The sequence below is a fragment of the Argopecten irradians genome, chromosome 15 (assembly GCF_041381155.1).
Source record: "Argopecten irradians isolate NY chromosome 15, Ai_NY, whole genome shotgun sequence".
Classification (NCBI taxonomy): Eukaryota; Metazoa; Mollusca; class Bivalvia; order Pectinida; family Pectinidae; genus Argopecten; species Argopecten irradians.
The window spans coordinates 4,244,146-4,271,891 of NC_091148.1; the positions used below are offsets into that span (position 1 = coordinate 4,244,146).

General features: G+C 37.0%; 1 protein-coding gene across 1 annotated transcript; it reads left to right on the plus strand.

The window, feature by feature from the left end:
* The first annotated feature begins 435 nt into the window (after window positions 1–435).
* LOC138309144 (meiotic recombination protein REC114-like) lies at window positions 436–27,333 on the plus strand. Its single transcript, XM_069250297.1, has 6 exons — window positions 436–575; window positions 2,554–2,634; window positions 2,799–2,882; window positions 24,901–25,032; window positions 26,016–26,081; window positions 27,102–27,333. The coding sequence occupies exons 1-6, from the start codon at window positions 468–470 to the stop codon at window positions 27,267–27,269; spliced, it is 639 nt and encodes a 212-aa protein (XP_069106398.1). The 5' UTR covers window positions 436–467; the 3' UTR covers window positions 27,270–27,333.
* The last annotated feature ends 413 nt before the right edge of the window (window positions 27,334–27,746 follow it).

A 27,746-nucleotide genomic window follows, 5' to 3' on the forward strand; every position in this document is an offset into this window, starting at 1 on the left:
TGTCAAAAACATATGACAAGGGATTGGGTGCAAGTTATTACAACTTAACAAAGACTCTTTACCAACATACAACAAAGTGAATATATACACATGTACGCGTAAATTAGAGTGAGAAAATTAAACGTTTTCTTTTCCTAAAACCTGCTACTGGAGTACTGGACCCATTATAATTTTGTACCTGAACAAATATTTTTGCATTATTTCATCAGACAAGTTTTCGCTTCTATTTAACACTAAATTTAGATCAATCGAAACATGCAAGTTTATCAAGAAGCCAGATAAGCTGTTTCTCTGGAATACTCTGTTTTATAGAATGTTTTATAACCTGGTTGAAAAGTATACATTATGGTAAGACATAATTTCAATATAAAGATATGTTTAGTTTTTAATAGAAAACAAATTATACAGAAGAAATCTATTTGGTTTTAATTTTAGATGTAAATCCAAAGCGTGGGAAATTTTAAAAGATGGCGGCGGTGACTACAATGTGGCCCTTGAAACGATACGCAACATTTCACCAAACGACCCCAAAAGAAGTAACTTCTGGGCCGTCAGTGAAAGGGAGCTGGCAAGAGGTGATGATAGTGTTAATATATTGACTTTACATTTTCGTGAGCTCTGGATCACAATACTTCCGTATCTATTCAGTGGCGTAGGAAGATGAAACGTAATGGGGGCAAAGGTCCTCAAGATTTCGTAACACCCCTCCCCCTCCCCTCACGCTCCCCGCACCCACTGGAGATAATTACATATAATCCTTGTACACTATAGCTCTACAGACAGTGGCGTCGCTAACTGAAAATTAATGAATACGCAAATTAGCGTACGGGTTTGGGGGGTACGGGTGTATCCCCTGGAAAATATTACGACTTAGAGTGTTACAGACTTTTACAATGTATTTTGATGATTTTTCGAGCGCCGAAGGAATATTTGGTGTTTGGGGAACCCGGGAGTGTCCCCCGGGAAAAAAAAATTACGATTTAGAATGGGGCAGAGATGAGTTTTACGATGCATTTTGTTGAATTTGAGAGCGCCGAAGACGCAATATTTTGATGTTTGGGGGGTCTGGGGTCTCCTCGGGAAAAAAATTACGAATAAAAATGGCTGAGATGAGTTTTACGATGAATTTCGATGAATTTACGAGCATCGAAGGCGTGAGATTATGTTGTTTGGGAAGTTCTGGGTTCTCCCCCGAGAAAACATTTTACGATTAAGAATGGCTGAAATGAGTTTTCGGTGCATTTTGTTGAATATGCGAGCGCCGCAGGCGGGAGATATAGGTTTTTGTGGGGTCCGGGGGTCTCCCCCGAGAAAAAGATATTACGATTTTGTATTTTTACGATTTTAACACGTTAATTTTTCGATTCAAAGTTACCTGCATTTAGAAATGATAATTATGAGTGTCGTCTTACCATTATGCAACACAGCTCGATCTGAACATACCGAATTCACACCATCTGCACATTGTTGTGCAGCTCAAAATAATAATGAATTGATTGTCTTGCTAAGACATATAAACAAATTACTCTGTTAAGAAGCATTTTTTGAAATAGTATAATCCCTTGATGTACATTTTTATTCTAGTTCGTGTGTATTGAATTTTCATTATCAAAGGTTTGAATATTACGTGCTTGAACGTTTTAAGAAACTTGCCGCGCCGCGGAAAATTAAAATTTTAAAATGAAGTACAAAAATGTGCAGGAGGACCATTTTTTCTTTCAAATGCGCATTTTTAGAACATTTCACTCGGCGAAAATTGGGGGGGGGGGGGGTTGCAAAAAGACATGTTTGCCCCCCCCCGTCCCGAGGAAGAGGGGTGGGGGGCAATTGCCCCCCCCTCCCCCACCTGCCCCCGCTTCCTACGCCCCTGCTATTTAGTTCCACGCCCATCATGCGCACGGTCTTTATCACAGGGATATATACATAGGCCTAGTGCCAGTTTATACTATTTGGAACTACCAGAGTGCGCACCTAAAGTAAGACCATTTTAAGACGTTTTAAGGGCTCAGATCAAAAGTTGGTAAACTCAAACTCTATCAGATGTAGAAGGGAGTAAATCTATTGTAGGCCTACAAGTGTTTTATAATACATCTATAGTGTTACTTTTGTACAGTATGATTGTTCAAGTATGTACACTAATTTGTAACTAATTCCCATATACCAGTGCATGGTGTCCGGAGTTGTATATCTGAATACATATTTATTCAGATGACGGACTGAAATGAAGCCAAGTAACTCTGATAGAATTGTTAAAGTAACTCTGATAATTATATAAATTGTTAGTCATTGGGCGGGTTATATCCAGTAGAGATACACGCCCGCACACATTCCTAGTCCGCTAAACCTGCCTATATTATTAGGCTTTTTTAATTTTTTTTTGCCTAATATATAGTCTATATATTAGGAAAAAAAAAATTAAAAAAGCCTAATAATATAGGCAGGTTTAGCGGATTAACACATTCCCTGCTCTAGACGACATATATATATAAAGACAGAATTCTATTTTCCTTGTAACCGTCTGTGACCTTTTGGCCTTTTAAACCTTTTTTTCAGTATTACGGGAATGAATCGCCACTGAAGGCTCTGCTACATGCAGACGGACAATTTGTATTGACCAGCGGAACAACAATTATGGTAGGTACAAAATATGTACCCTTGGATATTTATGAAAATATACATAATTTCTTCAAACCTAGAAACTCTTGTTTTGACAGAATTTCTCACCATTAATCTGATGTTTGATAATGAATAGAATTTAGATACCCCTGTCCGAATTTACACTTTTCATTTTTTAAAAGGAATCTATTAATTTGAGGTCTGCTGACTCCTGGATACGGGGGACCAGTAAAGGGGACAGTGTCCTAATCATCTGTAAAATGAAGGTAAGTAATTAAATATATTTACATTTTGCCACTGCGACTCCCATTACTCTAATGATAATCGTGATCTGCTTTATGTGTCAATAAATGCAGCCTAGACTTGGTGTAATAATATCTACATAAATGAATGTGAGTCTTGTTTACTGACACCATGTTAGTCCGCGCGGGAAAATTGACATTATAGTTGAATGAGGCATTTTGGTTATGAAACTTATGAAAAAAATCTTTTAAATGTCTGGATAATTGAAAGTAAATTGAAAAGGCAGCTATTGAAAAAACATTGAAATTTTGTCAGCTTTTCAAATTTTATAGGGACTAAATTTTGTCACATTGAACTTGGCTGTTGAGGTAGCGGGGAATTCAAATACAAGTATTCACTCGCATCTAAATTATGTTTTACTTTGAAGTAAAAAGTAAAATGTAAATATAACAGTTAAAGGATTTTTAGATTGCATTTATTGGAGATATAAATGCAATCTGAGTGGCAGATAGATATTTATAGCGCCCTATTCTTTTTATCTGCCACCCAGATCGCATTTATACCTTTAATTGTTAAATAATGTAAATATACTTATATCAGCGAAGCGAATTTAGCGCAAATGCGAAAAAAACTACATATGAATTACAAGTGTTGATACAAATTAGCGCAATACCGGAATTACCCTTTTACAAAAATTAGAGTTGTACAATTGTACAATTTTGATCTCCAATGCTATATCTTCGATGTATAAATATGATCTATATAAGACAGAATGATTTTCTTTTGGGAGCTTATGGTATGTCATTCCAGCATATCAGAGTCACTTCCCTTCGTTTCACTCTGTCAGTACTGAAGAAATTGATTCGATGTGGAGTAAGAGTAATGCGATTGATCTGTAGTGGACATGAATCGACATGCAATCTATGCAACTGTATCCTAAGCAACAATTACGCTAATATCTCTTTTGGAATGATCACGGAAGATGGCTGTTCTAATGGTTGTTATTTCGTTGACGATGATTAATTCTCGATTCATTATGGTCCTCTGGTAATACCTGTATTCTGGGATTTCATCACAAAATTGTTATCAAATGTAAATATAAGCATTCAACGCCTTTGAAAAAGTCCACAGTTGTAAAACGGTATGTTTAAATAGTGACGGCGAAATCCATATATAGATGTACAACGTCCCGAGAAGAGAGTCTTTTTCTAGCCGGCCAATGAGATTGCAGCCGAAGCCTCGCTCATGCATATTATATCGGCCACACCGCCAGGATAAATTTTAATTAGCTGCTGTTTAAGGTGTTTGTCATAATGGGGCTTATATCGTATTAAGGATGTACACCTCTGAGAAGTCAAAATTTTCTTGTATTAAACTTTTTTTCTCATATAGATTTTTGGAAAAAAGAGTTCATACCATAAAAGAAAATGGAAGAAAAAACATATGTCCGTGTGCTTGTTTTTGAGCTTTTGTCACTCAAAGACACCTAGTTGACAAAATATTGGATTTTATGGGAATTTTGCCGTTTTGACCATATAAGATAGAGATTAAAGCCATAATTTCCTAATGAGGTGTTTGATATGTATGAATGTTTGTAGAATTCATTTTCTAGTAGTCTTCTTTAAAAATATACCAGTTTTGATCAATTAGACTAGTATTTTTTCTCTGAATAACAACATATACTACCCCTACCCCTTAATTTTGAGCTACAAAATGCACCATTTTCAGCCATTTTTGCCAAATTTAACACTTTATAGAAAAAGTTCTGGTATTAAACTTTTGTTATTATTTTACATATCAATAGGGAAACGGTTGTTCTTTCTAAATCAGGAAGAAAAATTGGGTGTCCGTGTGCTTACTTTTTTGCCCCATTTGAATTTTTGTTATTTTTCAGTATTTTAGAGTAAAAAATAAAAGTGCTCAAATTACCATTAAATGTAAAAATAAAGTCACAAAAGTGTATCGTTTCACATATTAATGCTCAATATTTTAATTACTACGAACCTAGTAACGATTTGCAGCAAAAATTAGCTAAATACAGCTAAAAATGCTGGCGCAGTGATGATTTAAGTAAAAACAATTTCAGTAAAAAATGGTAAAACTGTGGCTCTACTTGAAGCGAAAAAAGACACAATTTCAAAATGGCCGCCAAATGGGCCATTTCTTAAAATCCCTGTATAAAAAAATCTACTAAAAATAGAAATGTAATTTTTTGACAAAATTTGCATCTGGCAACTTGCTACAGATACTGATAAATTATATTTGAAAATCTCATAACTTCTTTGATCTATGTTGAAACGAGACTTCAACGGTACTGAAACCTCAGAAGAATACATCCTTAATGACGGCACTTTGTATAGATGTATAGAATGACTTTAAAAGGACAATTATCGTTTTTTCCAACGGTAGTAACCGTTTTTATGACGATGTACTAGAAATGGGTTTTATAGCCGCTAAAGGTAGGCGGGTGAGAAATTTTGAGCTGTGAGCTTTTCACCCTTCTCGTATATAGTACCATGTAGAATATGATTTTTATCGTTTTTTATCTAGACCTCTAAAACGTCTAAAAATGGTGTTACGGCACTCTGGTGGGTCCGTGGTTATATAATCTGTCAGGCAAATGGTATCTGATCCTCAAGTCAACTCTAGATTTAAATAAGATATATATAACTGTGGGAAGGATTATGTAAAATTGTGTATATCCAGATGTGTAATCAATTTTGGAAAGATGTCTTCCAAGCAGGAGGGCTGAAGTTTGTTGCTAGTTCCTAGGAACCAGACAACTAGGAACCAGACCCGAGTTCCATTTAAGCTTATACGGAACTAGGAACCAGACCAGAGTTCCGTTTAACAAACATACTGGCCAACGAGCAGAGTTCCGTTTATTAGGATTCCTATCTCTAACTGCATGTTCAATTACCTATTATATACAGGAATCGAACTTAGAGCTTCCATGAATAATACAGCACAGAATTAATCTCCTTAACACAAGTTTCCTTAAACGGATCTGACACCTAGACTCCAGTTCCGTTTAACTTAAACGGAACTAGGAACCAGACCCGAGTTCCGTTTAAGCGTATACGGAACTAGGAACCAGACCCGAGTTCCGTTTAACAAACATACTGGCCAACGAGCGGAGTTCAGCTTATTAGGATACCTATTTCTAACTGCATGTTCAATTACCTATTATATACAGGAATCGAACTTAGAGCTTCCATGAATGATACAGCACAGAATTAATCTCCTTATCAAAAGTTTCCTTAAACGGATCTGACACCTAGACTCCAGTTCCGTTTAACTTAAACGGAACTAGGAACCAGACCCGAGTTCCGTTTAAGCTTATACGGAACTAGGAACCAGACCCGAGTTCCGTTTAACAAACATACTGGCCAACGAGTGGAGTTCCGTTTATTAGGATTTCTACATCTTATAAGATATTAAATTACATATGTTATACAGGAATCTAGCTCTGAGCTTTCAGGAACGATACAACTTATATAATTTATCTCTATAACACAGATTTTCTTAAACGGATCTGACACCTACATCCTAATTCCGTTTTGCTTAAACGGAACTAGGAACCAGACCCGAGTTCCGTTTAACTTAAACGGAACATGGAACCAGGCCCTAGTTCCGTTTAACTTAAACGGAACTAGAAACCAGACCTGAGTTCCGTTTAACACAAATATACTGGTCAATGAGTCGAGTTCCGTTTATTAGGATTTCTGCATCGTATAAGATATTAAATTCAAATGATATAAAGGAATCTAGCTCTGAGCTTTCAGGAATGATACAACAGAGAATTAATCTCTATAACACAGATTTTATTAAACGGATCTGACACCTAGACCCCAGTTCCGTTTTGCTTAAACGGAACTAGGAACCAGACCCTAGCTCCGTTTAACACAAATACTGGTCAACCAGCCGGATTCCGTTTATTAAAATTTCTACCTGTAATAAGATGTTTAATTACCATTATAATTCTGAAATCGAACGTAAAGCTTCCATGAATAATACAACACTTAATTAATCTATATAACAGAATTTCTTCAGCGGGTTTGACACCTAGACCCCAGTTCCGTTTAACTAAATCGGAACTAGGAACCAGACCCGAGTTCCGTTTAACACAAATACTGGTCAACCAGCCGGGTTCCATTTATTAGAATTTCTACCTCTAATAAGATGTTTAATTACCATTGTAATACAGGAATCGAACTTAAAGCTTCCATGAATAATACAACACAGAATTTATTCAACGGGTTTGACACCTAGACCATGGTTCCGTTTAACTTAAACGGAACTAGGAACCAGACCCGTCAGTCTGCGTTCTGTCTCTGTCTGGGTCGGTCGTATATTGTTTAGGTGGGTGTATAGCGATGGACAAAGAGGTGTTTCCTCAGTTCCAAAGCTTGTCTTGTCTTTATGTATTAGGTTAGGTGTAGTTTATATGTGTGGGATGGGTTTTCTGTATTTAAATGTAAAATTTCTGGGAATTTATTGTAAATATGTGATTTATTAAGGGAACAGTTTTACCGTAATTTTGTAACGGGATTTCTTTTACATTTCTGTTAGCTTAGGCTGGAATATTCTACAGTTGCATTATACATAGATTATTGAATCAGGGGGTTATTTCAAGGAATCTTTAGGAATTACTATAATAGAAGGGATTTATCTAATCTTTTGGTATTTTATTAGTACAGTTACTTTGGAAATAGACTAAAAGTTGTATTTTATACTTGGATTTATTCTACTGAGAATATAGGAGTTGATTATTCCAAGTTGAGAGTGGTTCTTAATTATTTTGTAAAAGAATGTTTATAATTTGTACTTGTAGTACAAATGTAATAGTAATAGTATAACTCTGAGATAGTGATTATTATTGAGCTTTAGTATGGAATAAATTATTTACTTATTGGATCAGATCTGAAACTATTTACAACATTGTTACTATTTATTATCAAAGAATTAACTTAATACTTATTATCCAAATTATATAACTAAATAACAGATGAGACAAGTATGGAAGAATGAGAGCTATTTTATTTATATATGTAAAACTATTTATTTATATGTCTCATAAATAAATGGCTAAGTTTGTACCTGTATTTTGGAATCCTGGTTGTTTCTTATAGGATTTATAACTATTCAGGTGAAACCATGGTGTAACTAAGTCGTCAATGGTTAGGGTAGTTAGGCAAGAGTCTTCTACCCCTAAAATGCTTATGTGGCGGTAGCCGCGCTACCACTGGTTATTTTCAAGTTGGTTCTGGATATAGAGTCCTGACCACTTGACCGTCACAATATCTTGTAATATATACTGTCATCAACCATTTCGAAATCAGAGCTTCAATTGTACATTTCATTGTCAAGATATTACTTTTCCTAATCGCAAAGCATCTTGAGCGGGGCCTATTTTGACGTGTCAGTGTTCTAGTATTTTACAGTAATCGTCTTCGGAACCTTTAGGAACATATAATCACAGAAAAACTCAATATAGCGTAGAAACGGAGTCGAAAAACCATGCCCGAGTTCCGTTTAAGATCATACGAATCTAGGAATTAGACCCGAGTTCCTTTTAACCCAACGCAATCAAATTCCATATTCAGTTCACGTGCTTTTACTGACCAATGAGTTCGTTTATTATGATTCACACGTGTAATAAGATGACGGGTGTTTATCTAACAAGGAAAAGTGGTCAATGGCATTCATATCTTAACTCGAGTTATGAAGAAGAATTTTTCCTCCTCACGCACGCTTAAGTTAGCCTTGTTGCACCTCAGTTTTGGTCAAAGGTTCAAGCCCCTGGTTATGCAATACACGATATACTGCCGTCCTCTTTGCCTGCTAAGCTTGAGTGTTGAACTCTGGAAACTTGGTCAATGAACCAGGTAGTGTTCGGCTCCAAGGAGCACCACACGATGGAGAGGCTGTTGCGTCTCTCCATCCAGAATGTCATATATAAACTTGAAAACTTTTGCCCTGAACAGGACATTGAAAGGATTGGCTTTTTTGAAGGTGTCATTACTCGTCAATGTCAGACGTGGTCCCTTCTGCCTTTTTTGAAGAGAATTCAGACGTTGAAGGCCATTACCTCACAGAGGTCAGCACCACCAAAAAAGAAGGCTAGAAATTCTGCTCCCATTGTTATATGCGACCGAAGTCAAAGCCTTATTTCAATGGTAACATTGGGAAGGGTAGGTAGAGTACAGACCATCATTGGGACAAGACGAAAAGTTCCTGATTCGTTTCTCCGTCCTTGATCGTTCCATACGAAAGGTCTGTTCTTGAGAATTCAGCCAGTCTCAGATTCAAGTCCTTCTCTCGTAAATTAGGGTTTGGGTAAGGCAACAATTCTCCATCTGTGAAGGTCTCGATATTCCTCGTTTTCATCTTCCTGTAGGAGATCGTCAGTCCACCTTCTTTCTAGAGTCAATGGAAGGATATCACCCAGGACCCTTGAGCCTTTTCTGTAGTGAAGGAGCGGTTTGGTATTCCATACTTGCGGCATCCGCACTTTGTGTCAAAGTATGTATTTATTCCCTCCTTCGGGGGATCCGGAGATGGCAGTTTCCATCCGTGAGGAAGTAAGGACCATGCTTTTAAAGGGCGCGGTCGAGGAGGTGCCTATTATGGACTACACACTCGGCTTCTATTCCAGAATAATTTTGATCCGCAAGAGGTTTGGAGCTTGGTGTCCCATCAACTGCTGCTGGTTGTAGTGTGATTTCTGCACTCTAGGGAAGAAATGTTCACAACTATGTCGACGAATTCCTAATGATCCATCTAGTTCGGGAATCTGTGGATCGGAACACCCGTCTGGTCATGAACCTTTTGCTTAGAGTTGGCTTAGTTCCTTAAAGATTATGAGGTTCCCCTTCTTAAAACATTGTCTTCTTGGGAAACCGTTTCCACGCAGTTCATGGTATTGTCATTCCAACTTTGAAGAAATTCGAGAAGGCCAAAGATATTCCTCTGACCTTCATCGGCTGGCCCCTCGTTGGTCTCTAAATATTCTGTGTTATATCAACTCATGGGGTTTGCTCGGTGGTGTACTCTGAAAGGGAATTACAAATGTATTTCAGGGGGTTTCGTTGTCGTCCATGCCAGCTCCCATCGTTAACATGTTCACGGATGCGTTCATTGAAGTTTTAGAGGCTTACCTCGACATCCATTGCCTGTCGATGGAGTGGTCTGGGGAACCTGCAGAAGATGATGGCTCTTCTATTTTCTCTGCAGACATTTTAGAAGATTCTGCATTCCAATGCGATTTGAATGGCTACGGACAACTCTACAGTGGTCGCTGATCTGGAGAGAAAGGGACACCAGCTCACGTCCTTTGTGCCCTCGCTATCAGTATTTCCGTATTATTCCTATTTATAAGGAAATGCAGTTAACAATTTTAGTCAAGCATCTTCCAGGAAGTGTTCTGGTGGATAATCTCCAGGCGGCGCCAGCTGGTTATGACAGAACGGCATCTATATCCCTCGACCTTTTTACCTCTTTTCTCAATAATCAGTTGTCAACCTTTGTCTCTCCGTGGCAAACCAAATGGCTTGGGCCATGGACGTAGGGTTCTACAGAAGTTTCCGGAGCATTATTGCTCCTTCTTTCCGATAGCGCCACTGTTGCCGCGTCAACCCTGGTTTTCGGAGCTCTTGTCGTTTCTGGTGGCTCGTCCTCTGGTTCTCTCACCAAAACCAAATGTCTTTCGTTAGCATCGGTCCCAGACGTTACCCTCACGCTTGGACGTGATTTCAGGAGTCCTAGCTCAGACAGGCTTTTCTTCGGATATGTCAGCTCGCATCGCCCGATCAATTAGGTCTTTCTCCTCTGCCGCCTACCAGTCACGCTGGAAGATCTTCTTTGATTGGCGTCAGGAAGATTGATCCGGTCATGGCCTCTGCCCAGCTGATTGCGAGTTTCCTTCTCTGTCTTGTTTAGGGAGCACAATCAAGTACTATTGCAGGCTATCACACAGCTATTGTCAGTGTACTTTCTTTCCGTGGTAGACCAGAGGTAGGATCTTCATTTCTTTGTCTGTCTTGATTCGTTGGTTCAATCTGGACAGGCCTAACGTACAGTAGTTAGCTCCACAGTGGAACCTAGAACTCATTTTAGAGTCATAAATGGGGGCTTCGGCTTCTAATGGGCCTTTAGGATCGGACTCCATAAAGTTTTTAACTTTTAAAACTGTCTTTCTGCTTGCTGTTGCCTCAGGCCACATGAGAAGTGATATTTATGCATTGTCTGTTCGCTCTTTGCGTATTTCATGGGCAAGAGCTAGCTCTGCCGTTACCCTTCTCACTGATCCTGAAATTTGGGCAAAGAATTGGGAACCAGGTTTTTCGCCCCATTCCATTAGAATTCCTTTCCTGTCAGTCTCTAATGAATCTGGGGAGAATTAGCGGATGCTTATGAGCCGTCTAATGATCAATCTCACGCGGAATGCAAGGTGAAGGCTCATGAGGTTAGAGCCCTTGCGACTTCTTTGGCTCTCCGCAATAGGTCCTTGTACCAGGACATCAATGTCTTCTGCCGTTTGGCGTGGTCAGTCTACTTTCACCTCCGGCCTCTGTCCTTCCTCTCTGATGGACTGTTTTCTGTCTGTGACTGTTCCTCCTCAGTAGACATTAAATGCATTTATGGTCTTTTAACCTTATGCGAGCAGGTTTCACAATGGTGCACCTCTTTCCACGGGGAGGTATATCCGTTTTTACCTTTGTTCATTCAACCCTGTTTTATATTCTCTGCCTGGGGCCTGTCCCCTACATTTACCATTTGACTGGGCTGCCTGGCTTCGGACTCGCCATTACGGTAAGAAAGACAAATTCGCTTACTAAAGTTATAGTAGCGTATTACTGAAAAGAAATTGAGGTTTTTCAATGTAAAACTAATTTACATGATGTAAAACTAACAATGACTTTATGGGGTTCCACTCTTCTGTCCTCCCTCCCTTTCCTCCTCAGTCATTTGGCCTCGTGGCTACATATAGATGTGTTTAGGAAGGGACATCATTCTATATACTCTCGTCGAGTACGAAATAAGGTACGGTAGGGAGACGGGATTCTCAAATATAATGTTTTCAGGGCTATAAAAATTGGTGTATGTAGTGAATTTGAATTCTAAAGTTATAGTAAGTATTATATCATGAAAGTGGCTTAACATTGAAAAAAACTCTAATTTCCTTATAAAAGACTTCTTCTCTAAAACTAAGCACGATATAGAACAACTCATATTGCAAAGGTAGTATCTGTATGGGGTGAGGATACAAAATTATAAAAAGGGTGTGGCTTATCCCCTTGGGCCTGAGGGGCGGGGCCAAAAGGGGTCAATTTGTTTATTTCCATATAAACGACTTTTTCTCTTAAATTAAGTATGGGATAGTACTCATATTGCGATGGTAGCATCCTTACGGAATTCAAAATTGTAAAAATGCTGAGACTGACTCTCTACCACTATTGATTAGCACTCATAATCATATGATATTGAAAGCATCATTATATGATGGAGATTTAAAATTAAGCAAATCGTGGAGCCTGTTTTACTATTTCCAATTGTAAGAGTTTTTGTGACAATTACTTCATAAAACAGGTGATTCTTCGTGATCTATTTTGTTGACTCACGGAAGGATATTCTTAACCAAGATCAATAGGTACAATATACATGCATATTTCGAAGGCAGTTTTGGTTTATGCTTGCAATTCGATAAAATGCATATCAATTTAACAAGATATTAAAATATCAGAAAAATATTAATTTGAAATACTCCTTCACATAAAAATAAAAATAAATGGAGAAAAATAATCTGGAAATCTAAATATTTCGATGGAACATTGTTCGATTTAAAATTAAAAATAAAATCCTTTTACCATGGGGATTAGATAAAGATATCTGTAAAAATCGTATGTACTGGGCTTAAACGGTCTAGACCTGTTGCTAAGAATTTCCATTTAATTTCAAAAGAATTCCGGTCTCATTCATAAACGCCGCACGTCGCGTTATCGCATAACTTCACTCGGTCCTTTGGACCAGTTGAGCTAAAATGGGTAAATGCTATGGCAAGCCAATTTAAAATTTATTGAAGGAGCAAGGTCCATCCAGAATTTGATCGAATTATATAATATATCATATATTATTATATTCGATATCAGGCCCTTCGGGTCAGATGAGCTTTACAAACCTATGCACGCGTGGGGTTATACGGAACTCAGGTCCGGTTCCTAGTTCCGTATTTGCTTAAACGGAACTCGGGTCTGGTTCCTAGTTCCGTTTAAGTTAAACGGAACTGGAGTCTAGGTGTCAGATCCGTTTAAGGGAATTTGTGTTAAGGAGATTAATTCTGTGCTGTATTATTCATGGAAGCACTAAGTTCTATTCCTGTATATATTAGGTAATTGAACATGCAGTTAGAGATAGGAATCCTAATAAACGGAACTCCGCTCGTTGGCCAGTATGTTTGTTAAACGGAACTCTGGTCTGGTTCCTAGTTCCGTATAAGCTTAAACGGAACTCGGGTCTGGTTCCTAGTTCCGTTTAAGTTAAACGGAACTGGAGTCTAGGTGTCAGATCTGTTTAAGGAAACTTGTGATAAGGAGATTAATTCTGTGCTGTATTATTCATGGAAGCTCTAAGTTCGATTCCTGTATATAATAGGTAATTGAACATGCAGTTAGAGATAGGAATCCTAATAAACGGAACTCTGCTCGTTGGCCAGTATGTTTGTTAAACGGAACTCGGGTCTGGTTCCTAGTTCCGTATAAGCTTAAACGGAACTCGGGTCTGGTTCCTAGTTCCGTTTAAGTTAAACGGAACTGGAGTCTAGGTGTCAGATCCGTTTAAGGAAACTTGTGTTAAGGAGATTAATTCTGTGCTGTATTATTCATGGAAGCTCTAAGTTCGATTCCTGTATATAATAGGTAATTGAACATGCAGTTAGAGATAGGAATCCTAATAAACGGAACTCCGCTCGTTGGCCAGTATGTTTGTTAAACGGAACTCGGGTCTGGTTCCTAGTTCCGTATAAGCTTAAACGGAACTCGGGTCTGGTTCCTAGTTCCGTTTAAGTTAAACGGAACTCGGGTCTGGTTCCTAGTTCCGTTTAAGTTAAACGGAACTGGAGTCTAGGTGTCAGATCCGTTTAAGGAAACTTGTGTTAAGGAGATTAATTCTGTGCTGTATTATTCATGGAAGCTCTAAGTTCGATTCCTGTATATAATAGGTAATTGAACATGCAGTTAGAGATAGGAATCCTAATAAACGGAACTCCGCTCGTTGGCCAGTATGTTTGTTAAACGGAACTCGGGTCTGGTTCCTAGTTCCGTATAAGCTTAAACGGAACTCGGGTCTGGTTCCTAGTTCCGTTTAAGTTAAACAGAACTCGGGTCTGGTTCCTAGTTCCGTTTAAGTTAAACGGAACTGGAGTCTAGGTGTCAGATCCGTTTAAGGAAACTTGTGTTAAGGAGATTAATTCTGTGCTGTATTATTCATGGAAACTCTAAGTTCGATTCCTGTATATAATAGGTAATTGAACATGCAGTTAGAGATAGGAATCCTAATAAACGGAACTCCGCTCGTTGGCCAGTATGTTTGTTAAACGGAACTCTGGTCTGGTTCCTAGTTCCGTATAAGCTTAAACGGAACTCGGGTCTGGTTCCTTGTTCCGTTTAAGTTAAACGGAACTGGAGTCTAGGTGTCAGATCTGTTTAAGGAAACTTGTGATAAGGAGATTAATTCTGTGCTGTATTATTCATGGAAGCTCTAAGTTCGATTCCTGTATATAATAGGTAATTGAACATGCAGTTAGAGATAGGAATCCTAATAAACGGAACTCTGCTCGTTGGCCAGTAAGTTTGTTAAACGGAACTCGGGTCTGGTTCCTAGTTCCGTATAAGCTTAAACGGAACTCGGGTCTGGTTCCTAGTTCCGTTTAAGTTAAACGGAACTGGAGTCTAGGTGTCAGATCCGTTTAAGGAAACTTGTGTTAAGGAGATTAATTCTGTGCTGTATTATTCATGGAAGCTCTAAGTTCGATTCCTGTATATAATAGGTAATTGAACATGCAGTTAGAGATAGGAATCCTAATAAACGGAACTCCGCTCGTTGGCCAGTATGTTTGTTAAACGGAACTCGGGTCTGGTTCCTAGTTCCGTATAAGCTTAAACGGAACTCGGGTCTGGTTCCTAGTTCCGTTTAAGTTAAACGGAACTCGGGTCTGGTTCCTAGTTCCGTTTAAGTTAAACGGAACTGGAGTCTAGGTGTCAGATCCGTTTAAGGAAACTTGTGTTAAGGAGATTAATTCTGTGCTGTATTATTCAAGGAAGCTCTAAGTTCGATTCCTGTATATAATAGGTAATTGAACATGCAGTTAGAGATAGGAATCATAATAAACGGAACTCCGCTCGTTGGCCAGTATGTTTGTTAAACGGAACTCGGGTCTGGTTCCTAGTTCCGTATAAGCTTAAACGGAACTCGGGTCTGGTTCCTAGTTCCGTTTAAGTTAAACAGAACTCGGGTCTGGTTCCTAGTTCCGTTTATTAAACGGAACTAGGAACTAAGAACTCGCAACCAACTTCAGCCCTCCTTTTAAGTATGGGATAGCTTAGATTATTCTGAAGATATGAGGCTAAATAGACAAGAGTGTATCCTCAAAACACCTCTCTGGTACAACAATGGTATTAAAGTTGATAATAAATTAGTTTTTTTTACCCCAACTGGTTTAGGTCAGCTATTTTAATTTTAAATGATTTGATGAAAAATTCTGACAATTTTACTTTTCTTTCTTTTGACGAATTTATACAAAAATTTTGAATTGATGCTAATTTTTCTACAATACAATAGACTAATATTGTCAATAAAGCGCTATTTAAGAAATCTCGAAATAAAACCAGAGAAACTTTCATACCCTTTTATACCACAATTATTAGAAATTTTCTTTAAAAGCAAAAAGGGTGTGAAAGACTTCTATAGGTTTATCATAACTCCGTCAACAACTCCAACAGGTACTAGAAAATGGAATTTGAGCTTTAACTTTGATACAGGAATGTGGTTAAAATTATATACTCTTCTATTTAAGGTAACAAAAAATTCCAAATTGATATGGTTTCAAGTCAGAATTAATAATCATATATTAGTTACTAATACCTTTCTTCATAAGATAGGAATAAATCCTAGTCCTGTGTACTTTATGTAATACAGAAAGGGAGACAATTATACATTGCCTATGGGAATGCAAAGAGGTGCAAACTCTGGTTCAAAATTTTGAATCTTTATTGGATTTATTGTTTATTCCTTTTGCATATAATAAAGATTCATTTCCTTTTGAAATAGTTTTACAAAATTTGTTGACAATGAAATTTTGATAATTATGAAACATTACATTTATAAAACCGAATGTCTTAGCAACTCTTTAAATATCAATGCTCTTATTGATTTAATTAAGGATAATTTTTTAGTTCAAAAATATATGTTTATTAGTCAAAGTGACCATGTTAAAAGGCAATTTGAAATAGGCTGGAGGAAATGGAAACCGTTATTGGACCTTGGAGTATGTACCTTTACCCTAGTCTTTCACTTAGTCTTTTACTACTGTTAACTTTACTCTATTTTTTTAAATATTTTGTTGGGGTTTATATAGCTGACCAGTACAACGATTCTTCAGAACAATTTTTTTTATTATTTATTTAGTATAATATATTAAAACTGTAATATACGTGTATGTGTAACGGTACCTCCTCCTCCCTCTTCTTTCTCCTTCCTTCTTATCTTTCTTATTTAGTATGTCTGTCTGTTTGTATGTATGTGAGTGTGTGTGTGTGTGTGTGTGTGTGTGTGTGAGTGAGAGATAGAGAGAGAGTGAGAGCATGCATATATATTTACACTTGCTAGGCTTGGTCACTATACGCTAATACTAGCCGATTTTGTTTACCATAACTGCATGGTAACATTGAACTTTGAACTTGCGTAAGGAAATGTTCTGTGCAACGTAAAAGGACTACTTTTTTTTAAAAGAAACACATGGCTTTGTTTACATTTTGACGCAACATTACGTGTATATTGTTGTTTTTCATAGAATTTTGGAAAAATGTAAACAATATATACATGTTTTATATTTATATATGATTCAAACAATTTTTTTAAATTAACAATTGTATAAAGAAACGGAAAAATATCCCGACCGGGGCGACGTGCTTTCATTTTTGTTAAAAATGATGGGTCAAATGTAAACATTACCTCTGTGCCTATGTTCGTCCTACGATCGAGCCTTTGGGGTGGACGGGTGTGAGACCCTCTGATAGAGGTCAGTTATAAACATATCCTCTTGTCTTTGTTCTTTGAGTATTTAATCATGTGTATTATAAAACATGCATCGCTAATAATCCACGTGTTGACAGTTCCGCGTCACCACAAATACATTGTATCCATCGAACACAAGTGAATTTGTTTCATCTATCGATGGCGATATGGATCTAAGCGTAGATTATATAATCACATGGCTCCCAAGGATGTAATACCGTCAAGTCAGACGACATCTCAAACACATTGAGCTACTTGAAAATCGGTGTTTTGCCAACTTCGGCAAACTAAAGTGTGTAAGCGTGCGTCAGCTTCGCCTCGCTGCACAATAACGGTCACCGAGTTCACACATGTGGCCGTGTACAATTTCTTTATGTTATTACGCTATATATTAACTTTAAGCAAAACTGAATATATATTTAAAGTTCTGATCTGATTAAATAAAATTATCTCTGAAATTTACTTTGTTTGTCATGTTTATTTTACACTAAAATATTGAACTTTTTTGTCGCCGCGGATGAATAATTCTATCTTACGTGAAGCGTCATCATTCGCTGTTCAAATGAGTGAGCTCCTCCCACTTTTGACCGAATTTTATTGAATAATTACGTCACTTTCAAATGACTATTTTATTGCATAAAATATAAATAAAAAGTCGTGTGAGTGTAAATATAGGGATTGGATTTCGTTTTTATGTTAACCATGCTTGTATGGAGCAATTCCTCTAAGAATATATTCAATATGGGGCGCTAACGCGCCCCATAGAATATATTCTTAGAGGAATTGCTCCATACAAGCATGGTTAACATAAAAACGAAATCCAATCCCTATATGTGCGTTATGGTTGGCTAATATATGTTTTTATGGATATATCTATATGTGTAAATGTATATATGTTATGGTGCTATATATTCTGTTATGCTATGTATTTGTGTGTTATGCAATGCCGCTGCCATGATGCTTATGCATATGTATAATATGTTAAAATGTATTATGTATGCATCATGCAGGAGTGTATGTATGCATGTATGAAGGTACATATGTGTATATGTATATGTGTATGCTTGTGTACACATGTGTTGTTAGAGTATGTTTGTATACATGTGCCTATGCACGCATGTACGTATGTATGTATGTATGTATGTCTGCGTGCATGTATATGTATTGTGTCATGTTAGTACACATACATGCATATTATACAGGGTAATGTTTTATATATGATGTAACATAACGTACAACTTGATGTTTTAAGTATTGTGAATGAGTGCGTATGCAAGTGTTTATGTGCTGGTGTCCATTTAAATGTTTGAAAATAAAAAATGAAAAAAAAAGATAATCTGTAACTAATTCTCAGATCCCCGTGGTTGGCATTCATGTTGGCTATGCATAGAATGTACCAACTGAAAGACGTTCAATGGCTAAGTAATGACCTTAAACTCAGGAATTTAATTAATCGCCATTATGAAGTACAAAGTTTAATGCTGATTGGCGTCTTTCCCATTTTGTCTCAAAGGTAGATGCAGCCATTTTAGTTTTCTCTCTACTTTGATACCACCACACTCGCCGACCCCTAAATATAACGTGAATTGCCCTCTCTTATCCTTTCTGACAATGCCAGTTAAAAAACATTTGATAATAAAACATACATAATATCAAAGACAGTCATTTTGAATATCTAAAACAAGTGCATTTGTCATTCATTGCTCTATCAACTTCGGACCGCTTATTATGACGTCTTTATCATTATGATGTCAGAATTGTCATGCGTGGCGCGGTCATGGAGGATGACTGTTCAAACGTCTGTTCTGTCTTTGGCGATTATTTTGTTATAGATGTAAAATATCTTGAGATTTCATCATAAAATTATTATTTAAAAATGCAAATATAAACATTGAGCTGAATTCAGTTGAATATCAGTTTGGCAGCAGCAAATCCATCATGAAGAGAGCTACCGCTTCATTATTTGCCGCTGTCCAGTTGGCATTCATACTCAAATAATTGCCAACTGAATGTTCAAGTCTCTCTCTATACTTGGATACCATCATATGTATAATTTTCCCTATTTCGGGCTAGATTACTATCCTCTACAGACATTGGGTAGTGACCATCTTTCAGTGTTTTTACCCGTGTTTCTTACAATTTTTCATTTGAATTTGGCGAACTGTGGAGAGATTGATTACCAAAATTTTGAAAAAATAGAGTATTTGAAATTTGTCACAGGGAAAGGGGGAAGATATTAAACAAGACAAATTAAAGCGTTTTGAAGTTAGAAAGCATGTGGAGTTTTATATGTGACGTTTCCAGTTTCGGCACTGCTGCGTATATAACACGATTTCTATTAGTCCGTATAACCTGCCTATATTATTAGGCACGTTTAGTGAGAGAGACAAACAAAATGCTAGCCAGTTTTTATAGTGAAATTATGGTCGACATACACAACATGTTGTTAAATATTCAAATTGAACACGACTTTTGCTGGTACCGCATCACTTTCGCGATATTCACGTTGCATATACATGTAGCATATACATGGTACCGTTTTGTTTATCTCTCAACTACACGTGGTTTAAAAAACATAAAACCGGAAGCGACGTTGATTGGCTGCCGTTTGTGTATACGGCGGCCATTACAAATGTGTGAAATATAAGGGTCTCGGAAGTATTTCATTGTGCAGAATTGTTTAATTTTATAAATGGGATGTAACATGGGGGCAGTGGAGTACATAAGATCCAAATATATATAGGTATGTGTACGTTTTCCCGGCATTGCATGGACGATATATTAGAAATTCAAATATGCCAGTGACGTAGCGTAGGCCAAATCTGTCCCACGATTTCACATTTTTAAGAGGTACCGCGAGCTGACTTTATAAAAAAATAAAATAGAAAATAAATAAATGCCTAATAATATAGACAGGTTTAGCGGAATATATTTCTATAGCATTGCAATGGGTCGAAATGACTCGATCTCGATAACCTTTTGGAACTCGCACCATGACTCGGAACACATCAATGTGGACCCAACAGAGTGTTCAAATGCCATCTTCACACCATGGGGATTCTCACCATACTATTAACGGCTTAACTACATCCTGCATGGTGAGTTGGCGGTCGTAACAAACAAACGAATAAGTATGTTTAATTCACGTCCAGGAATCATAACACTAAGCCACGCTAGGTTCTCTCACACCTACACGTGAAATACTGGCTGGTCTAGGGCAATACACTCATGTCGCCTGAAGCTGATTTGCATGGCTAGATTTGCATGGTTACCCATGCAATAAAGCCTCGTGACGTCTCAACATTAACAGAATTACTATTTTTTGGGTACAATTTTAACATTTTTTTCCAGAAAATTTACTGGATTTACTTTAAAAGATACAAACAAAAGGAATTGATTTGAAAATATCACACAATTTTCATGTATGGAGAATTGACTTGCAGTTCCGTTTTCTTTCGAATTGATTTCATCATGGCAGAGAATCATAGTACAATGTAGTAAAATTGAAATAAAACGTCGAGGTATGAGAGAAAAATACTCTTTCATACGGGGATATGAAGGATAGGGATATTCTACTTTTGGGATCACAAAATGTTATAAAACGCTCAGCAAGCCTTGGGTTTTACAACATTTTGTGACCCTCGGGTAGAATATCCCTATCCTTCCTATCCACATACGAAAAAATCTTATATTATCTACTAATGAAGAAGAGAAGTTTAGTCCCTAATCTGTATCTGAGATCGATAATTTTGTTGAGTCTCAAAAGTTATTAACTCAAAAACTTACCGTTAATACAACACTCATCATCATCTTCTGGAAAAAAATTAAAATAAATAAAATATTAATTTTGATAACGCGGGTCGTCTTATGTTTCTCGCCGTCGTCCTAAATACCGCGCGGTAGTTGAATCTCCACTTTCAGCATAGATAACGGAAGGAATCTTGTATTTGTTTGGTTTTGTAACTTCATCTAAGGCCATCGATGCATTTTTTTATGTTATTGTTGTTTTTAAGAAAATAAATTTGTTTCGGAAAGGTAGCGGGCTTTTAATGTTAATGGCATATCGATCCCGTACCTTTACAATGATTTTGAGCTCTGGCGTACAAGAACGTAGTAAATGCAGACCTGTAATTTCACAAGTTGGCGGGGCGAGATAAACATCCGATAGTTCCTCAATAGGGAGAGAGTTCAAATCGTTAACCTTTGATATTACTGAACTTAACAATAGTGTCCGGCTAACTACAATAGCAGACATGTCTGTCTTTAATTCTACCTCTGATATAAACATAAGATTAACTTGTCATTTCAATTGGAACAAGCGATTGGGGCCAAGAAAACCGGTCTAAATGCGTTAATTGGACTTCCAAAATAATTGTTGAAATAATGAAAAAGCCCCGTGTAAATTTAACAGAGTTCTACAAATAAATTCGCCTAACTCATTGAAAGTCTTGACAATGTGCCACAAATTGGCGAAATGTTGGCATCTGATTATTTTTTCAGGAATCAGTAAAATCATAAAGTGTGATGAATGAAGCTGTGAAACCATTAAAAATGACAGAAAACGTGTATGATGCAGGCCCGGTCCCACCAGCGAATGCATTGCGCACAAAGTTGGCTGATATTAGCTGTACATACGCAATATTCGTACTTGTATCTGTCGCACAATATCCGCACGCGTCCGCAATTATCCACAAAGGCATGTTTTCCGTTTCTAGGATTTTTGAACTGCACAAAATCTAGATTGCGGAACTCAATCGCATTAGATACGTCTATTTTGCGTTCTTTGATTTGAGAACAATTTGCGAATGCATAACAAACGTGTTGCGTAAACCAGGACTACTGTATAAATATGGCAGAAATCGACAAATCTGTCTAATATTTCCAGTCTGCCGAGAAGTAAAGATGTAGTAATGGGTCCCTGGCAACATTTTCAAGCAATGCAATTATTTCAAAAACAGAAAAGAAACCGTTGTCTGCCTTGATTTAAGTTTAAAACAAACTGGACCTTGTTTGTATCTGGAGGAGATGCAGCCTGCTCCGCTTTGTTGCAGCCTTGTTGTGAAAAGCGATATCGAAAGAATCGAGCGCGCTTCTTATACCACCGCAAGTCAAATCCTTATAACTATATCCGTTTGTTTGTTTGTTTGTTTGTTTGTTTGATTTTTTAACGTCCTATTCACAGCTATGGTCATGTAAGGACGGCCTCCCATGTATGCAGTGTGTAGCGTGTGAGAAGTGTGAGGTGCGTCTTTTGGAAGACTGTGGTATGTTCGTGTTGTGTCTTCTTGTATAGTGGAACTTTTGCCCTTATTATAGTGCTATATCACTGAAGCATGCCGCCGTAGACACCAAGAAACACACCCCACCCGGTCACATTATACTGACAACGGGCGAACCAGTCGTCCCACTCCCTGTATGCTGAGCGCTAAGCAGGAGAAGAAACTACCACTTTTATAGACTTTGGCGTGTCTCGGCCAGGGGACAGAACCCAGAGCCTTCCTCACAGGGGCGAACGCTCAACTCAAGGCAAAAAGTGAGGCGGTACCAAGGGAGGCATTAGGAAAGATAAAGTCAGTTAGGAAGAAGAGAAAAGATAAGATCCTAAATGTAGTCGCCTTTTACGTTCATGCAATAGGGGCAGCAGGTACAATTCTAATGCCCTACCTGCAGGGCACTATATCCGTAATTCATACTGAGAAATTGGGGGTTTTTGGCCAATTTTCTTGCGGATGACAACGAACGGCAGAAATTTGTTAATTCAATTTATTCGTAATTAATTAATCCGCTCTTCAGTGAGACCGGGCCTTAGTAACAAAACATATTTTATGCACAGTAAAATGTACCTGCAGAATAACTTTAAAATTAATAATAACGCTTTTAGAATGTTAAATAAGATTGTAAACCCCAATTTCGCTTCGAGGTTTGACCTTTTGTTCTCACTGTACTATATAGACGTAAACATAATAATTTTTAACAGTATTGACAAAAATAATTTGCAGCTCATATTTTACTTGTTAACTTAAAACCTATGCTTTGTAAATATAGTAATTGTCATAATGTTGGTAACCTTTGGTGGTGAATATTGTAATTGTCATAATGTTGGTAACCTTTGGTGGTGAATATTGTAATTGTCATAATGTTGGTAACCTTTGGAGGTGAATATTGTAATTGTCATAATGTTGCTAACCTTTGGTGGTAAATATTGTAATTGTCATAATGTTGGTGACCTTTGGTGGTGAATATTGTAATTGTCATAATGTTGGTAACCTTTGGTGGTGAATATTGTAATTGTCATCATGTTGGTGACCTTTGGTGGTGAATATTGTAATTGTCATAATGTTGGTAACCTTTGGAGGTGAATATTGTAATTGTCATAATGTTGGTAACCTTTGGTGGTGAATATTGTAATTGTCATAATGTTGGTAACCTTTGGTGGTAAATATTGTAATTGTCATAATGTTGGTAACCTTTGGTGGTGAATATTGTAATTGTCATAATGTTGGTGACCTTTGGTGGTGAATATTGTAATTGTCATAATGTTGGTAACCTTTGGTGGTAAATATTGTAATTGTCATAATGTTGGTAACCTTTGGTGGTAAATATTGTAATTGTCATAATGTTGGTAACCTTTGGTGGTGTATATTGTAATTGTCATAATGTTGGTAACCTTTGGTGGTAAATATTGTAATTGTCATAATGATGGTAACCTTTGGTGGTAAATATTATATTAAAGGTCATCATGATTGTTTTGTATGAAAATTTCAGCCCATATGACATCATTCTTTATGATCCAGGGGTTACTATCACTGTCGTTATATCCGCCCTGGACTACTATCTGGCGTCGCTCTGTCTGTCTGTCTGTCTGTCTGTCTCTCGCTCTCTCTCTGTCTGTCTGTCTGTCTGTCTGTCTCTCTTTCTCTCTCTCTTCTCTGTCCCTGTCTCTGTCTCTCTCTGTTGCGCTCTTTCTCTCTCTGTAATCTTCAAAGGAAGTCTCTGCAGACCTGTGATTGGTCTTTTTTATGAACTGCTGCCTCCATGTTTAAAATGCAGTCCGAAGCTGGTTATATCGTCAGTGATGGTAACCTCTGTAGCATCGAGGATGATGTAATCTTTACGCATTTTGTTCATATTCATGAATTACAAAACTATACTCTGTTATTGGTTATGTTATATCAAATCAAAAAAATCTTCCTACATGTCATTACAAAAAATATACATTAAATCCTCGTTTACTCGAATAGCAATTACTGCAAAACCAATATAAAACTTTCAAAAATCCGAAAATTCAAGTTAAATGTACTTAGTTCGAGTGTAATAAGAACAAAATACTAGAATTATACATTGTCTTCTGGAGTTCAACATAACAGAGGTCAGTTCTATAATCTGATGTACTTTTTATCTGCTGATGTCTTTTCCTAGATTCTCTCAACGTTTGTCGATTGATGTTTAAGGTTTGTTTAATTTGAAGGAGAGCTCGAATTCCTCCCGATTTCCTCATTTGATGTTTAAGGTTTGTTTAATTAGAAGGAGAGTTCTAATTCCTCCCGATTTCCTCATTTGCATGTTTAAGGTTTGTTTAATTAGAAGGAGAGTTCGAATTCCTCCCGATTTCCTCATTTGCATGTTTAAGGTTTGTTTAATTAGAAGGAGAGTTCGAATTCCTCCCGATTTCCTCCCGATTTTCTCCCGATTTCCTCATGTTTCTGAATTATCAGATGATGTCTTTGTATCCTCTGCTTTTTGTTTTAGGAAGAAACCCGTCGATTTCGAATGCAGTTCTCAGAGTCCAGTGGACAAACAGAAGTGACGAAATGCCGGGAATTTGCTGAAAGGGTGTCTGAGTATTTTCCGATAAAAGTTATTTCTACCGAAAAACGACAGGTAGGCCTATAGCAATAATAGATCAGGAAATTTCGCTTCATATCTTGCAACATTGTGTTTGATCCTCGTCTTCGGAACGTACGACTAGGTTGGTTACTGCAAACAGTTTTACTTTAGAGAGACTAAAAATGTATTCAACACTAATAGTGTAAGTTTTATATTTGACATTTTTGGTTTCGCCACTGCTGGGTAAATGGGTCGAAATGTCTCGATCTCGCTACTCTTTTGGAACCCGCACTTAATAATAACGTGACACGCTTGTACTCGAACACCACACAGGGATATGGTAATTAGTTACAGTTGATATCAATATGGACCCATCGGAGTGTCCATATACCATCTTCACACCATGAGATTAACGCCATACTTGTAACGCCTCAACTAAATCCTGCATGATAAGTTGGCAGGCGAGAAAACCACATTTTATTATCGAAAGAAAAAAATCGCCATATTGAGCGAGAGAAGACGAACACGAATTTGAATGTGCCGCAAATAATGGTACATGTATAAACTAATGATAAACGATTGTCAGTAAGAGCCCATGAATCTGAATTTATGTATTCGGGAATCTGTTGATAATAACATCGACGTGAGATAACGTTCACACGAAAGTAAAGTGGTTTGCAGTACATTATACAATGATAACAGCAATATTGCAATATAAAGTCTCTCAGTTGTTTTTTAGGATATTTAATGGATGCAGGCGGGCTCCGTTTTTGCATTTTACAGAGTTATCCTTCCTTGTGAATATGTACTAATTATGACGTTATATGTTTGTGAGCGTAACGTTATACTTCTCAGAGAAAAAATCTACTTTAAATTTTGAATAAACGACGTCATCAAAGATATTTAAATGCACATGGAAGGGAGGCAACTATAATACCGACGGAATAGCCACTGTGCTAATTACCCATGAAGTATGGAGGATGTAAGATGCAATGTATTTTAGTTTATGTTTTCTTTTCCTTAAATCACAATGAAAGAATAACATGGAGAAAAAAGAAAAGGAAACTCTTGAAGGGGAGATTACTCTGTCAAAAATAGCAAAGGTTTGTATTTTTGTCTAAAACTAATCATTTTTCTTAATCTTTAACATCCATAAACATCGATAATACTGCTTTATCGTCTACCCAGTTAGACACTTTATTGTATACCATTTTATGCATTAATTCGTTTATAGAGAACAACTGATAATATAAAAAAACAACACCCAATTCAATATTCGAAACGATATTTCGCAGTAGGTAATTTGGTAAGCTATCACAAAAATGAAATTCGTTTAAAACAATTGTCATTTTGTCTCAACGTTTTTGTGTACAATACTGTGTCTATTTAAGTATCGGTTAATCGTTATCAAGCATCAGCGAGCATTGTCCTGAACGTTACTGAGAAATCATTGAACAAACTCTCTTGAAACCTTGGGTAGGTACTTATACTGATTCCAACAAACTGACTTTCTTTTGCACGCATTATTTTTCGCGATTTTCATTTCAAAACCAATGCGCGGAGACTAATTTTGAGGGATTCTCCAATTGGTATAATATAAAAAAATGAATTAGGTAGATTAGATTGCAAAATTTGCGAAAGTAAAGTGCGCGCAAAAAAATTTAGTTTACAGTATTGTAAAATTTTCGCTGTGTAGAATCAACATTGCTTTTAATAATAACAAAATTATTCACACGTTGTTCTGTATTTGTATATTACAGAGTTATCTGCCCTTGTGGAATTTATTGTGACGTCATGTTTTGGAGAATAACGTCATATTTTTCAGAGAAAAACACGTGAATAGCACTCACAAAATAATGACGTAACAATCGATACCCATCCAGAAGGGAGCCGACTCTAAAATATGCAAAGACAGAATTGGGATCGATGTCACACGTACCAATGACGAATATGCCTATTCACCATGTTTGAAAGCTACGATCTAGGTGATGCAGTACTCTGTCGTTGCTGATAACATAAAATATATGAAAAGATATTGTATAAAATGAATTTCAAGATGTGATTTATTCAACACCGCATTTGATTCATATTTAATGATTTTCCATCCCCACCTTTTATAAAAGATTGTGACAAAGGAAGATGACGCCTCGTTTCCAGCAGCCTATCGGAAATGCTGTAACACACCAAGTGACCAATTAGATTTCGCCTTACGTCTGTGTTTATCAGATCCGACATTTCCGGCATTTGTTGAAGAAATTGAACAGAAGTTGAACAAAATTAAGAACATTTAGACAAGCTTATCCACTGGGGAGTAACTGTTCCGTGATATTATACAAATAAAATTTATTTGATTCATACTTTATTTGTTATTGGTTTTAATGAGAACTTGACAAAATGCCTTCGCTTTTTTTTAACTCTCGTTAAAACACTGGTAATCTGTTAAGCTCGGACTCCTGCGCTCGTTTTTTTCAAACTTTCGACTGTATATAGCATAGAAAACTATAAGAATTGGAGGTACGTAAAACAAATGTTCCATATCAAAGCATGTATACATTTGCTGAATTCGAAAAAAAGTTCTCTCGAAAGGCATATATATCTGTGTCCATGAATAATGAGTAGACACCCAATTCAAGATATGTTTCTAAACAACATTTCCATGAAACTGCTATGGAACTGAAAGACTATCGATATTTGCTGTTTAGAATAGCTATTCGAGAATGTTCTAAATCTCTGTTGCGTTTACAAAAATCAACATATACGTATGTATT